Source organism: Schistocerca piceifrons, chromosome 4 (genome assembly GCF_021461385.2).
Source record: "Schistocerca piceifrons isolate TAMUIC-IGC-003096 chromosome 4, iqSchPice1.1, whole genome shotgun sequence".
NCBI classification, from domain to species: domain Eukaryota; kingdom Metazoa; phylum Arthropoda; class Insecta; order Orthoptera; family Acrididae; genus Schistocerca; species Schistocerca piceifrons.
This window is the reverse complement of record NC_060141.1, coordinates 615,066,195-615,080,217: the sequence shown is the minus strand read 5'-3', so window position 1 is coordinate 615,080,217 and position 14,023 is coordinate 615,066,195. Positions and strand designations below refer to the sequence as shown.

The 14,023-nt window shown below is 38.4% G+C and overlaps 1 protein-coding gene across 3 annotated transcripts in view; it reads right to left on the bottom strand.

Moving 5' to 3' along the window:
• LOC124796317 (saccharopine dehydrogenase-like oxidoreductase) overlaps positions 1–14,023 on the bottom strand; it is a 99,638-nt gene that overhangs the window by 42,569 nt on the left and 43,046 nt on the right. For all 3 annotated transcript variants that reach the window (XM_047260445.1, XM_047260446.1, XM_047260447.1), the window contains exon 5: positions 13,199–13,254. In XM_047260445.1, the coding sequence (XP_047116401.1) occupies positions 13,199–13,254 (56 nt within the window). The remainder of the gene's footprint in view (positions 1–13,198; positions 13,255–14,023) is intronic.

Below are 14,023 nucleotides of genomic sequence, written 5' to 3'. Positions count from 1 at the left end.
AAATTACAATTTTGTTAGTGGTGAGCACTAAGTGCCTTCTCTGAAAACTAACTAGAACAGATAGTTACAAACCCCACCCATGACGTAAATATACTGAAGCACCAAAAAAACTGATATAGGCATGCGTATTCAAATCCAGATACATGTGAACAGGCAGAATACGGTGCTATGGTCAGAAATGCCTATACAAGACAAAAAAATGTCTGGCACAGTTGTTAGATCAGTAACTGCTGTTACGACAGGTTATCAAGATTTAAGTGAGTTTGTACATGGCCGTATAGTTGGCACATGAGTGATGGAACACAGCATCTCTGAGGTAGCGTTCCCGTACGACCATTTCATGAGTGTACCAGGAATACCAGGAATCCGGTAAAACATCAAATCTGCGACATTGCTGCATCCGGAAAAAGATCCTACAAGAATGGGACAAACAATGACTGAAGAGAATCATTCAACATGACAGAATTCCAACCCTTCTGCAAATTGCTGCAGATTTCAATGCTGGGCGATCAATAAGTGTCAGCGTGTGAGCCATTCAACAAAACATCATAAATATTGGCTTTCGGGGCTGAAGGCCCATTCGTGTACCCTTTATGACTGCATGATACAAAGCTTTACACCTTGCCTGGGCCCGTCAACATCGACATTGGACTGTTGTTGACTGAAAACGTGTCACCTGGTCGGACGAGTCTCATTTCAAATTGTATCGAGGGTATGGGCGTGCACAGGTATGGAAACAACCTCATGAATCCATGGACCCAGAAAGTCAGCAGGGGACTATTCAAGTTGGTGGAGGCTCTGTAATGGTGTGGGGCATGTGCAGTTTGAGTGATATGAGACCTTTGAAATGTCTAGATACAACTCTGACAGGTGACCTGTCATGTTCACTGTTCATTCCGACAGACTTGGGCAATTGCAGCAGGACAATGTGACACCTTACATATCCAGAATTGCTACGTGGCCTCAGGAACACTCTTCTGAGTTTAAACACTTCTGCTGGCCACCAAACTTCCCAGAAATGAACATAATTGAGCAAATCTGGGATGCCTTGCTACTTGCTGTTCAGAAGATATCTCCACTCCCTCATACTCTTACGGGTTTATGGACAGCCCTACAGGATTCATGGTGTCAGTTCCCTCCAGCACTATCCCAGACATTAGTCAAGTCCATCCATGTCATGTTGCAGAACTTCTGCGTGCTCGCGGGGGCCCTATGCAATATTAGGCAAGTTTAACAGTTTCTTTGGCCCTTCAGTGTATATTGGATCTAACGGCAACAAACAGGCATTACCATTTTGAGGATGTCCACATCCAAACTGGTATCAGTGACCATGATATGGTTGTGTCAACAATGATTACCAAAGTACGAAGGACTAATAAAACAAGCAGAAAGATATATATGTCTAGTAAACTAAACAAAAAATAAAAAAATCAGTAATGTCATGTCTCAATGAGGAACCAGGAACTTCCAGCACAGGTTAGGAGCATGTAAGAAGAACTCTTACTCAAGTTTAAAAGAATAGTTTACCATGCACTGGATAGATATGTACTCAGTAGAACAATTCATAATGGGAGACAAACCTCCGTGGCATACACTCACCATAAATAATCTTCTAAAGAAACTGAGGTTACTGCATAACATGTGTAAAAGGTTAGGTTACAGATAGAGAGATGCTGAATGAAATGTGTTTCACTGTCAAGATAGCACTGGGTGATGCCTTCACAATGAGTAACGTAGCAGAATGTTGTCAAATGACATTTCACAAAACCCAAAGAAATTCTGTTAGTATGTAAAGGTTGTTAGTGGCCATAGTCAATGTCCAGTCCCTAGAAAATGAGACAGGAACTGAAACTGAAAGTAGCAAAGATACAGCTGAAATGTCTAATCCCCTTTTCAAATGTTCCTTTACAAGGGAAAACCCAGGAGAACTGCCCCATTTTAACAATCATACCACTGATACTGTATGGTTAAATGATGATGGCATCCTCTTGGGTAAAATATTCCAGAGGTAAAATAGTCCCCCATTCGGATCTCCGGGCGGGGACTACTCAAGAGGACGTTGTAATCAGGAGGAAGAAAACTGGCGTTCTACAGATCGGAGCGTGGAATGTCAGGTCCCTTAATCGAGCAGGTAGGTTAGAAAATTTAAAAAGGGAAATGGATAGGTTAAAGTTAGATATAGTAGGAATTAGTGAAGTTCGGTGGCAGGAGGAACGAGACTTTTGGTCAGGTGAATGCAGGGTTATAAATATAAAATCAAATAGAGGTAATGCAGGAGTAGGTTTAATAATGAATAAAAAAAAAAGGCGTGCGGGTAAGCTACTACAAACAGCATAGTGAACGCAAACACATTATTGTGGCCAAGATAGACACGAAGCCCACACCTACTACAGTAGTACAAGTTTATATGCCAACTAGCTCTGCAGATGAAGAAATTGACGAAATGTATGATGAGATAAAAGAAATTATTCAGATAGTGACGGGAGACGAAAATTTAATAGTCATGGGTGACTGGAATTTGAGTGTAGGAAAAGGGAGAGAAGGAAACATAGTAGGTGAATATGGATTGGGGGTAAGAAACGATAGAGGAAGCCGTCTGGTAGAATTTTGCACAGAGCATAACTTAATCATAGCTAACACTTGGTTCAAGAATCATGAAAGAAGGTTGTATACCTGGAAGAATCCTGGAGATACTAAAAGGTATCAGATAGATCACATAATGGTAAGACAGAGATTTAGGAACCAGGTTTTAAATTTTAAGACATTTCCAGGGGTAGATGTGGATTCTGACCACAATCTATTGGTTATGAACTGCAGATTAAAATTGAAGGAACTGCAAAAAGGTGGGAATTTAAGGAGATGGGACCTGGATAAACTGAAAGAACCAGAGGTTGTACAGAGTTTCGGGGAGAGCATAAGGGAACAATTGACAGGAATGGGGGAAAGAAGTACAGTAGAAGAAGAATGGGTAGCTCTGAGAGATGAAGTAGTGAAGGCAGCAGAGGATCATGTACGTAAAAAGACGAGGGCTAATAGAAACCTTTGTGTAACAGAAGAAATATTGAATTTAATTGATGGAAGGAGAAAATATAAAAATGCAGTAAATGAAGCAGGCAAAAAGGAATACAAACGTCTCAAAAATGAGATCGACAGGAAGTGCAAAATGGCTAAGCAGGGATGGCTAGAGGACAAATGTAAGGATGTAGAGGCTTATCTCACTAGGGGTAAGATAGATACTGCCTACAGGAAAATTAAAGAGACCTTTGGAGACAAGAGAACCACTTGTATGAACATCAAGAGCTCAGATGGAAACCCAGTTCTAACCAAAGAAGGGAAAGCAGAAAGATGGAAGGATTATATAGAGGGTCTATACAAGGGCGATGTACTTGAGGACAATATTATAGAAATGGAAGAGAATGTAGATGAAGAGGAAATGGGAGATACGATACTGCGTGAAGAGTTTGACAGAGCACTGAAAGACCTGAGCCGAAACAAGGCCCCGGGAGTAGACAACATTCCATTAGAACTACTCACAGCCTTGGGAGAGCCAGTCCAGACAAAACTCTAACATCTGGTAGCAAGATGTATGAGACAGGCGTAGTACCCTCAGACTTCAAGAAGAATATAATAATTCCAATCCCAAAAAAAGCAGGTGTTGACAGATGTGAAAATTACCGAACTATCAGTTTAATAAGTCACAGTTGCAAAATACTAACACGAATTCTTTACAGACGAATGGAAAAACTGGTAGAAGCAGACATTGGGGAAGATCAGTTTGGATTCCGTAGAAATATTGGAACACGTGAGGCAATACTGACCTTACAACTTATCTTAAAAGAAAGATTAAGGAAAGGCAAACCTACGTTTCTAGCATTTGTAGACTTAGGGAAAGCTTTTGACAATGTTGACTGGAACACTCTCTTTCACATTCTAAAGGTGGCAGTGGTAAAATACAGGGAGCGGAAGGCTATTTACAATTTGTACAGAAACCAAATGGCAGTTATAAGAGTCGAGCGGTATGAAAGGGAAGCAGTGGTTGGGAAGGGAGTGAGACAGGGTTGTAGCCTATCACCGATGTTATTCAATCTGTATATTGAGCAAGCAGTAAAGGACACAAAAGGAAAATTCGGAGTAGGTATTAAAATCCATGGAGAAGAAATAAAAACTGAGGTTCGCGGATGACATTGTAATTCTGTCAGAGACAGCAAAGGACCTGAAAGAGCAGTTGAACAGAATGGACAGTGTCTTGAAAGGAGGATATAAGATGAACATCAACAAAAGCAAAATGAGGATAATGGAATGTAGTCAAATTAAGTTGGGAGATGCTGAGGGCTTTAGATTAGGAAATGAAACATTTAAAGTAGTAAAGGAGTTTTGCTATTTGGGGAGCAAAATAACTGATGATGGTTGAAGTGGAGAAGATATAAAATGTAGACTGGCAATGGCAAGGAAAGCGTTTCTGAAGAAGAGAAATTTGTTAACATCGAGTATAGATTTAAGTGTCAGGAAGTCGTTTCTGAAAGTATTTGTAAGGAGTGTAGCCATGTATGGAAGTGAAACATGGACGATAAATAGTTTGGACAGGAAGAGAATAGAAGCTTTCGAAATGTGGTGCTACAGAAGAATGCTGAAGATTAGATGGGCAGATCACATAACTAATGAGGAGGTATTGAACAGAATTGGGGAGAAGAGGAGTTTGTGCCAAAACTTGATGAGAAGAAGAGACCGGTTGGTAGGACATGTTCTGAGGCATCAAGGGATCACAAATCTAGCATTGGAGGGCAGCGTGGAGGGTAAAAATCGTAGAGGGAGACCAAGAGATGAATACACTAAGCAGATTCAGAAGGATGTAGGTTGCAGTAGGTACTGGGAGATGAAGAAACTTGCACAGGATAGGGTAGCATGGAGAGCTGTATCAAACCAGTCTCAGGACTGAAGATCAGAACAACAACAACAACAACCACTGAAAAGATGAATGAAATAACTATTAGTGTCAGTGGTGTTGAGAAACAGCTGAATCTTTAAAAATGAACAAAGCTCCAGACCCCACTGGAATTCCTGTCAGATTTATTCTGAATTTGCATCTGAGTTAGTCCCTCTTCTCCCTATAATCTATCGTTGATCCCTTGAACAGAAAACGATGCCCAGTTATTCAAAAAAGGCTCAGGTCACACCCGCCTACAAGAAGAGGCGTAGTAGCAGTAGTAGTAGTAGTAGTAGTAGCAGCAGCAGCAGCAGCAGCAGCAGCAGCAGTAGTGATACATGACACTACCATCCAATACCCTTGACATCAATTTGTTGTAGAATCTTCTAACATATTCTGAGCTCAAACATAATGAGGTATTTTGAACAGAATTACCTCCTCAATGCCAACCAGTATGGTTTTCAAAAACATCAATCATGTGAGACCCAACTCGTACTTTTGTCACGTGAGACACTGAAAGCTTTGGATCTGGGCAACCAGATAGATGCAGTGTTTCTTGATTACCAAAAAGCATTTGATTCAGAACCACACCTATGTTTATTCTCAGAAGTACAATCATATAGGGTATAAAATGAAATTTGTGACTGGATTGAGGACCTTCGGGTGGGCAGGACACAGCATGTTATCTTGAATGGAGAGTCATCGTCAATTGTAGAAGTAACTTTGGATGTGCTCCTGGGAAGTGTGTTGGACCCTTGCTGTTCATGCTGTATATTGACTTGCAGACAATATTAATAGTAAAATCAGGCTTTTTGCAGATGTTGCAGTTGTCTATAATGAAGTACTATCTGTGAGAAGCTGCATAAATACGCAATCAGATCTTGATAAGATTTCAACATGGTGCAGAGACTGGCAACTTGCTTTAAATGTTCAGAAATGTTAAATTTTGCACTTCACAAAATGACTACTATATCAATGAGTCACTGTTGGAATTGGCCAACTCATACAAATACCTGTATGTAACACGTTGCAGGAATATGAGTTGGAATGATCACATAGGTTCAGTCACTGGTATAGCTGGTGGTAGACTTTGGTTTATTGGTAAAATACTGGGGAACTGCAATAAGTCTACAAAAGAGATTGCTTACAAATCACTCATGCGACCCATCCTAGAACATTGCTCCAGTGTGTGGGACCCTACCAGATAGGACCGACAGGGGATATTGGGTGTACGTAGATAAGGGCAGCATGAATTGTCACAGGTTAGTTTAATCCATGGGAGAGTGTTACAGAGATACAGAAGGAATTGGAATGGCAGACTCTTGAAGACAGATGTGATCTATCCTGAAAAAGTCTGTTAACATAGTTTCAAGAACCGACTTTAAATGATTACACTAGGAATATACTACAACCCCTGCGTATCGCTCACACAGGGATCATGAGAATAACACAGAGGTTCAAACGATCATTTTTCCTGCACTCCATAGGTGAATGGAATAGGAACAAACTCTAATAACCAGTACAATGGGATGGACTCTCTGCCATGCACCTCACTGTGGTTTGCATAGTATAGATGTAGATCCCAATGAGTCTAGCAATTTATGGTAGTCATTTAAATTGATGGGTGCTCGAAAAGGTTGAATACTGCTTGCATATCAGACAACAATGTGTAATACTGACACAAGATGGGAAATTGTGTAATACAAGGCCTCCAGACAGATGCTTGGTATAGTGTTTGTCTGTAACCACTAATAATATCTCCTCTTGGTAGGTAGCAAGTATGACCTTCAGATGACCAGATCCTGCTGATCCACATACAATTGCCAAGAACTTTTAGCTTAAATGTGCAGTTCACTCTGTCAATGACTTCCATGGCAGTTTGAACTAGCTCGATGTTGCAGGCTTGTAGAAGGAGAAAATTACAAATGATACTGGCATTCTTATTGTGAATATTATGCAATGGAGGCAATGGCAAAAGTAGTGACCATTAGGGGACATTGTTGTTCTGTCAAAAAAAGTCTGAAAAGCCTTCCCTGACTTATCCTTCCTGTCTTGGCAACATTTCAGAAGTCATTATAAACACGGGAAACTGTCAGAGGGTTCTGTGTTGCCAAATGATAACATAGCCAACACCTACAATGTGTAGGAGATCTTGTCTGACATCTGCCTCTAGCAGACCAGGTTATCAATAATATAAGGATACCACTGAAAAAACTAATAAACAAAACAACAGATAACCACCTGCACAAAAGTCTTTCCAATACAGCATTATGACACACACACACACACACACACACACACACACACACACATAGTGCTTTGCTGTTTTCAGAAGGATTATGCTGGCTCTGTACATGGCATGGAATTGTCCTGTTTTCTAGAGTCAGCTGAACAGTGCAAGGATAATTCCTTTTTCCATCCTAGTAAGTATAACAACATGAAGCAACGCACTTCTCTTTATCAGGTGCCATGTCGGGAGCAACTGATCATGCCAAAGCTACACCTTAAGCAGACAAAGGGCATTTGCAAGTCGCTCAGTTGTTGGATGAAATGTCCCAACTGCCACCCTCAGCAATTTTTCTGTGTTGTCAGTAGACTGGATCCAGACAGGCAGTGGTGATTATTGGTGTGAAACAACATACAGCCATGGCCTGCACTATGCCACTACAGTTTGTCTGGAGAGCATAGTCTGAAGTGTTTTAACTTTTGTGTGATAGTATGTTTAGATTACGATCACTTATTTTTATTTCTGTGTCTCGATTAAGCTTTCTCTTCTGTGAGCTTAGGCTCAAAGCACTCCTGTTCAAAGCACATCTCCAAGCCAGGGCACTGTAGCACACAATAAATTGCCAGAGCAGAAGGTGCCACAAAGTGTAATAAAGCTGCTGTCATCATCCTGTCTTGCAGGCACTTTGCATCCATCCAAACCCCTGTACATGCACAATTAAGAAAAATTTCTGAACTGTACGCGATTATAAATTACTTTACTAACAAAACAAATGCTTTCAAATTTTGCAACCATCATTTGTTGGTCTGACAGATACTGCATAACATCATTTTCCCCATAATGATATGTTACACAACAAGTTCCATATCACATAGAAACTGGGCATTTCCCACCATGCTTAGAAATCAAATGCTGCCAATGGTCCTCACATTAATGCCAAGCTTGTGGAAAGATTTATGGAATTCAGGTACTCAGTCACACTTTATTTTTACTTGTATTAATGATTCATGACATTTGGTCCGTATCACCAGAATAATTGCAAGATTATCAGCAAGTGGTCAGCACTTCAACTTGCACAGAGTTGCGAGCCTCCACCTGATCACAAAGGACGTTACTCAGTCAACAGATGTCTTTGACATACATACACGAGTGAGATAGTGGATTAAGGTTATAATATGAGTAATTCACTCCTGGACACTGCCACAGCATACAGTTGGCTGTTAAGTGTCCAGTTGGCTTCATTTTGGACCATGCTTGATATTTTAGTTGTATCCGGTTTGGGAAGTCATAACTGGAAGACAATTTGCTGCTAACTTCCAAATGAGCAGTGTCAGTGAAGGCAGGAGAGTGTAATATGACTGAAAGTTTACATTTTGTCCATTACAGAGAACACACACTTCCCTACACATTATGAGCTCGTTCACAATGCAACCCCTTGAAGAAGTAGATCTTGAGCCATGTTACATATGGTGTACATTATAGTCAAAAAATACAAGGAAGACTGTGTGGGAGGGATTGAAGAAAACTTAGTAAGGACATCAATATAAATCAAATTTTGATTAATTGGAAAATGAACTGTCACAAACTGCTTGCACATCTGTAATAAGGGCAGTTAGTATGGAGTGAAATTACACCTGTACAGAAATAGCCATTCCACCCTCAGCTCTGTTGCCAGTGAGGTCAGCCTTATTTTGGAGACAATAATCCTTGGCCAAAATTTATATAACTGAAGAATGTCTTTAGTACCCTCATATGTGTGCATGTTCCGTATTACAGAGTTCCGATTCTTTCACACAATTCCTGTATCCACCATTGCTTCACTGCAGGAGAAGAGTCATCTAAGTGATTTTCCTCATTTTGTTTACTGCAAATTCATGAGGGCATAACAGAACTAGTGTAAAATGATTTTTTGCTTCACTTGAAGCTACCAAATATTGCTTTGGATGCAAGGAACCACTAGTCTGCATAACGTTAACATTTCTATCAGCTGTCTCAGGTGATACTTTGAGACAATGAATTACTTTCTGATAGTTTGCAGGTGTCAGGACTTAACATTAATGCCCTACGTTTGTATAAGGAAACTTACTGTGCCCCACTTTCTACTTATCATTTCTGCAAAGAAATGACTAAGGTGATGGTGTTGCCTCATTGTACATACCAGATGGCTTCTCTAAAAAATTAGGCACAATACATTCCCTCCAGTTTTAGATTTACTGAACACCACTAGGCCCTTACATTCCAAGGTCATATGGGCAAAGAATTATTATTTGTAGATAAGCAATGGAACAGGAATTAACTGTGATATTTCACATACAAAAAATCTTTTATTTATGTCTCCAGCACGTTCCAGTGAAGAAACCGCAAGTAAAACATTGATTGTCTTCTCCTGGTCTCCTTTCATTTCATTTGTGATATTTCTTAGTTCCAACATTCCTTCATTCTTTTAATTCACTGATTTCAACTGAGGTGTCATGATGTATTACTACCCCTTTACAATAACTCAATGTTGTGTTTTTCAGAATGTAGGGATGTATATCTAGAATAGTGCTGTTTGATTATACTTCATTATTCTAATTAGACTAAAACCATTTTGTGATTACACTAAAATCAGTTGTGAGCTTTTTATGGATTTCATTCTTCCTTTCATCCCTTTAAGCACTTTCTGTAGATAAAAATGAAAGAAGGTGACGGGGGAAGTGGGAGGTTGATATGTGCCTCCTGCTCTTGTTATGGTAATAAACACATTATATGTAATGGGACTTGTTCTGTTTGAGAGAAAATTTATTGTGATCAGGAGAAAATGTCCTCTCCCTCTCAATTCTCTGTGTGTTCTCTGTAGCCCAACAAAGCTATCTGAAGATGAGTTGTTTGAATTACCGAGTTGCTTTCTTGTTTCACAATTAGTTGGGACATGTGTTTTACAAAAAAGGGGATAGTACAATTTGGGAAATTCAGATTGGAATGAGGCTCAGTTGCCCTGTAGTATACCTAAACGGTGTTATCCTTTAGCAGTACTCAAATGCACTGGCCAGCCAGTCGCCAGAAAAAAGGCTTCAAAGTTTTACCTGTACTTTATATAATAGTTTAATGAGCACTTGAAACTGTGTGAAAATAGCTTATTGTTAACACACTTTATTTTTAATCTGCTCATCCAGGCACAATCCCAGCTTCCGTCAAATTTTTCCTTTTTTTCCTTTAGTAATAATTAGAAGGATTTTAAATAAAATGAATAACCAAAATTATTATAAATTATAACATTAATGATTTTATTTTATATATAATGCAATAATTTGTTAGATCTTATGAATAATAGCTTTTGGCAATATTAACAATTTTTTAATGAGAACAGTACTGTATTAATATTTACCTTTCCTCTAAAAAATGGGTGTACTACTACTTAACTATTTTAAAACACAATATTAATTTTAACTCATTTCATTGCATCATATGTAAAATAAAATCATTGATGCCTTAATTTCCAGTAGGTTTGGTTATTCATTTTTTTAGAACTACTTCTAATTATTACTAAATAAAAAAATTAAAAAGCTAGGCTTGATCACAGATCAGCAAATTAAAAATCAAGCGTGCTTCCAATGAGCTATTTTTACACAATTCAGGTGTTTATTAAATTAGTATATAAAGTGAGAATAAAACTTTTAAACCTTTTTTCTGGGAACTGGCTGGCCAGTGAGTTTTACAACTGTTACAGGATACCACCCTTTAGGTAAACTACAAGCCAACCAAGCCTCATTCCAAACTGAATTTCCGAAGTCATGCTCTTCCCTTTTAGGTAAAGGCATTCATAACTGAAAAAGCTAGTAAATGGCTAAAAACATTTGTTTCTTTAATGTCATAAGTAGGCATTTTTTATAAATTTTATGTCAGTGTTCATAAGGGGTACATTCTAAAGAATTATGTGTGTACGAAAGAACGCAAATTTAATTGTCTGTATTATCAAGCAAGTATCCCATAACCAGGTACCAGTTGTAGCTGCCAAGGGCAACAAAAATCTTTCTGTCCTTCCTTATTGATAGGCATATGACCAGGTACCAGTACCACATATGGTGACTGATGGTCTGTACCACAGTCTATATGAAATAAATGCGTACATCAACAGTCAAACATCAGAAATGGAAAAGAAGTAGTGAGCAATGCTTACACTACAAAATGCGGGAATAAACTACTCACTCTACAGAAACTGAAATAGACATGTACCTGAATCAGCACTCTTACTTTCTTCTGGAGAGAGTGTATCCTCTCTGTCAGTCTTCAATTTCTGAGCGCAGATCCCCATATAAAATATCCAAGATATCAAACTCTTGTCAGCTTGATAAGTGCCATTTTTACCTTTATAAACATGCGTGAATGAACTTCGAAACACTCGTACCTTGTACTTTTCTCAGTTGCCACTAGGCTGAGATAGTAAGTGCTGACCTCTGGCACCAAAAAAATTAACATCTCCACACCAAGCGAGGAAACAACTTCCGCAAGGCACTAAATGACATTCAGGTGGCTGGTAGATGCTCGCCCCTATGGGATATGGGCACTGCTGGCAACGCCCCACTGAGCGCACCTGTATGGCATATGGGCGCCGTGCTTGAAGTGTTGAAGCAAAATGTTAAATTAATTTGGTGTATAAAAACTCGCTCATCTGTGCCAATTCCAATTAAAATTTATGCTTCTATGATGATTTGTTGAAAGGGAGATAGGTAACCAAGTCTGTTAATTAAATGTTCTGAGGAGCGAGACAATTCATGGTGCTCTTTATCAGAATTACATCGTGCCTCACTTTTGCAAGGATCAAGTTCAAGCCTGATATTCTCAAGCTACAGCAAGTCTCAATTCATGACATTGATTGGATTCTTAACACTATATAGTTCTCAATCTTTTAACCATTCTTGTTTATCCAGAAAGACTACCATTTTCTACGCTTTTTTATTCATAAACAAAACAAAATCAAAATATAATGACTAGCCACTCACATCATAAAGCAAACTTAATACATTCTTTTTCCTAGTAAAAATATAAATAAAACCTACTGAAAGAAGCAAAGCAATGTCATTAAGTTTTGAACAAGCAAAATGAAATCAGTAAATTCATATATCCTAGACACACAAATTCAATACTCCGGTTTTAGAAAGTAAACCATTTGCTTTATATGATCTCAGGAAAACACAATAAAAGGATCAACAATGTTGTCACGTAAGATCAATATCCTTATACTACTGGGTAAACTATCCATGAAAGTACATGCACAAAAGAGGTGACAAACATCCCAGCTATATTCTTTTCCAATTTGTAGGAAAGCAGACAGCTAAAGCTTTTGTACACCATATGCCACAATTTCTTTATTATGGTAATTGATCCCAGAAAATTATGTTGCAAACTATGGCCTTGAGTATACAAATGTAGAATATACTGAAGGTTGTGATTAATAATACATTATGATTTGATCAAAGTGTATTTTTTCAAGAATGCTGCTTCTCTGTGTATATTATTTATTACCTTGCCAATTCCCAACAATATGACTGTCTAAGCCCGTAAAGCTGTCTCATCACCCAACAACTGGTTGCAATGTTTCCCTCAACTAAAATGTTACTATAAAGCCAAATGATGCCAGTCTTTTCCCATGTACAGTTAAAGGGCAAATTTCAAACATCAACGGACACTGACAGAGACTAACAGATATAAATGTCTTGCCCTAAGTTTTAGGTGTCTGTAGTAGTAGTAGTAGTAGTAGTAGTAGGAGGAGGAGGAGGAGGAGGAGGAGGAGGTAACTAATGAATGTCTAGGTAGGAACCATTTATTTGTCCAATAGCAATACTATTAGTCCAAATATTTATAATTAAATGCGAGGTGATCTTTGAAACTAGAGGTCAAGGAAACAAAATTGCTGTGATACATAAATTAGAAAATAAATTGAGAACTAAGGGCTAAAAGGAGAAAAGACTTGACTAAAAGCTGAATTTAGTAACTTACATGTTACAAAACTGCAATATATTAACATAGAGAAACTAAATATATTTCAGTAAAAACGAATAGTATACCTTTGGAGCACAATCAAGTTTAGACTCTAGGTATGCTTCCACAGAGTTGACATCACCTAAAAAAGGAAAACAAAAAGTAAACGTAAATACATGTACCATATTAAATTTAAAATAATTAAAGTATATACTGGTACTGTCCTGAATTGAAAATCAATAAAGTTCTTTTGCTGCCAGTGGAAAAGATCCAAACATAGTTATGTGAAATATGAAGATCTTTATGCAAGCTGTACAGTCTACATGAAGATAAGATGTGATTAATAAATGAGAAAAATATATAAACACGCATACTTCATGGGTGTCACCATGTCAACATCCCACATAAGCAAAATTAGAAACTTCATTTGCTCTCTTCAGGAGTCATTGGAGTACAAGCACAAAGGAAAATAGGGAGGGGAGGCAACTGGAGGGAGAGGAGGCGATTGGAGGGAGGGGAGGGAGGGATGGTGGAGACTATGCAGCATTCAGGAGTCATTGGAGTACAGAATTCAAAAACAAGTCAAGAGTGAACAAATTTATTTTAAAACTATTTCAGTTTGCTTCCAGGTCAGCCACTTTCACAGCTCCCACTTGCTTGAAGTTTGGAATAGCAACTGTCTTTATGCCTGTGTGCATATTTTCTTTAAAATGAGGACTGCTTAAAATTGCAGTTATAATAAATAACGAAATGTGACAGCAATAAGCAGTAATTGCAGTATTCAACAATTACATTACAGATGTGTATCAAACCCTCTTCAGACTAATGGAGTCATTCTATTTTACTTTCATTCTGAATAAGAAGTCCCCACTTTACATTTCATGAAATCTCATTTCAAAATACAGTTAATC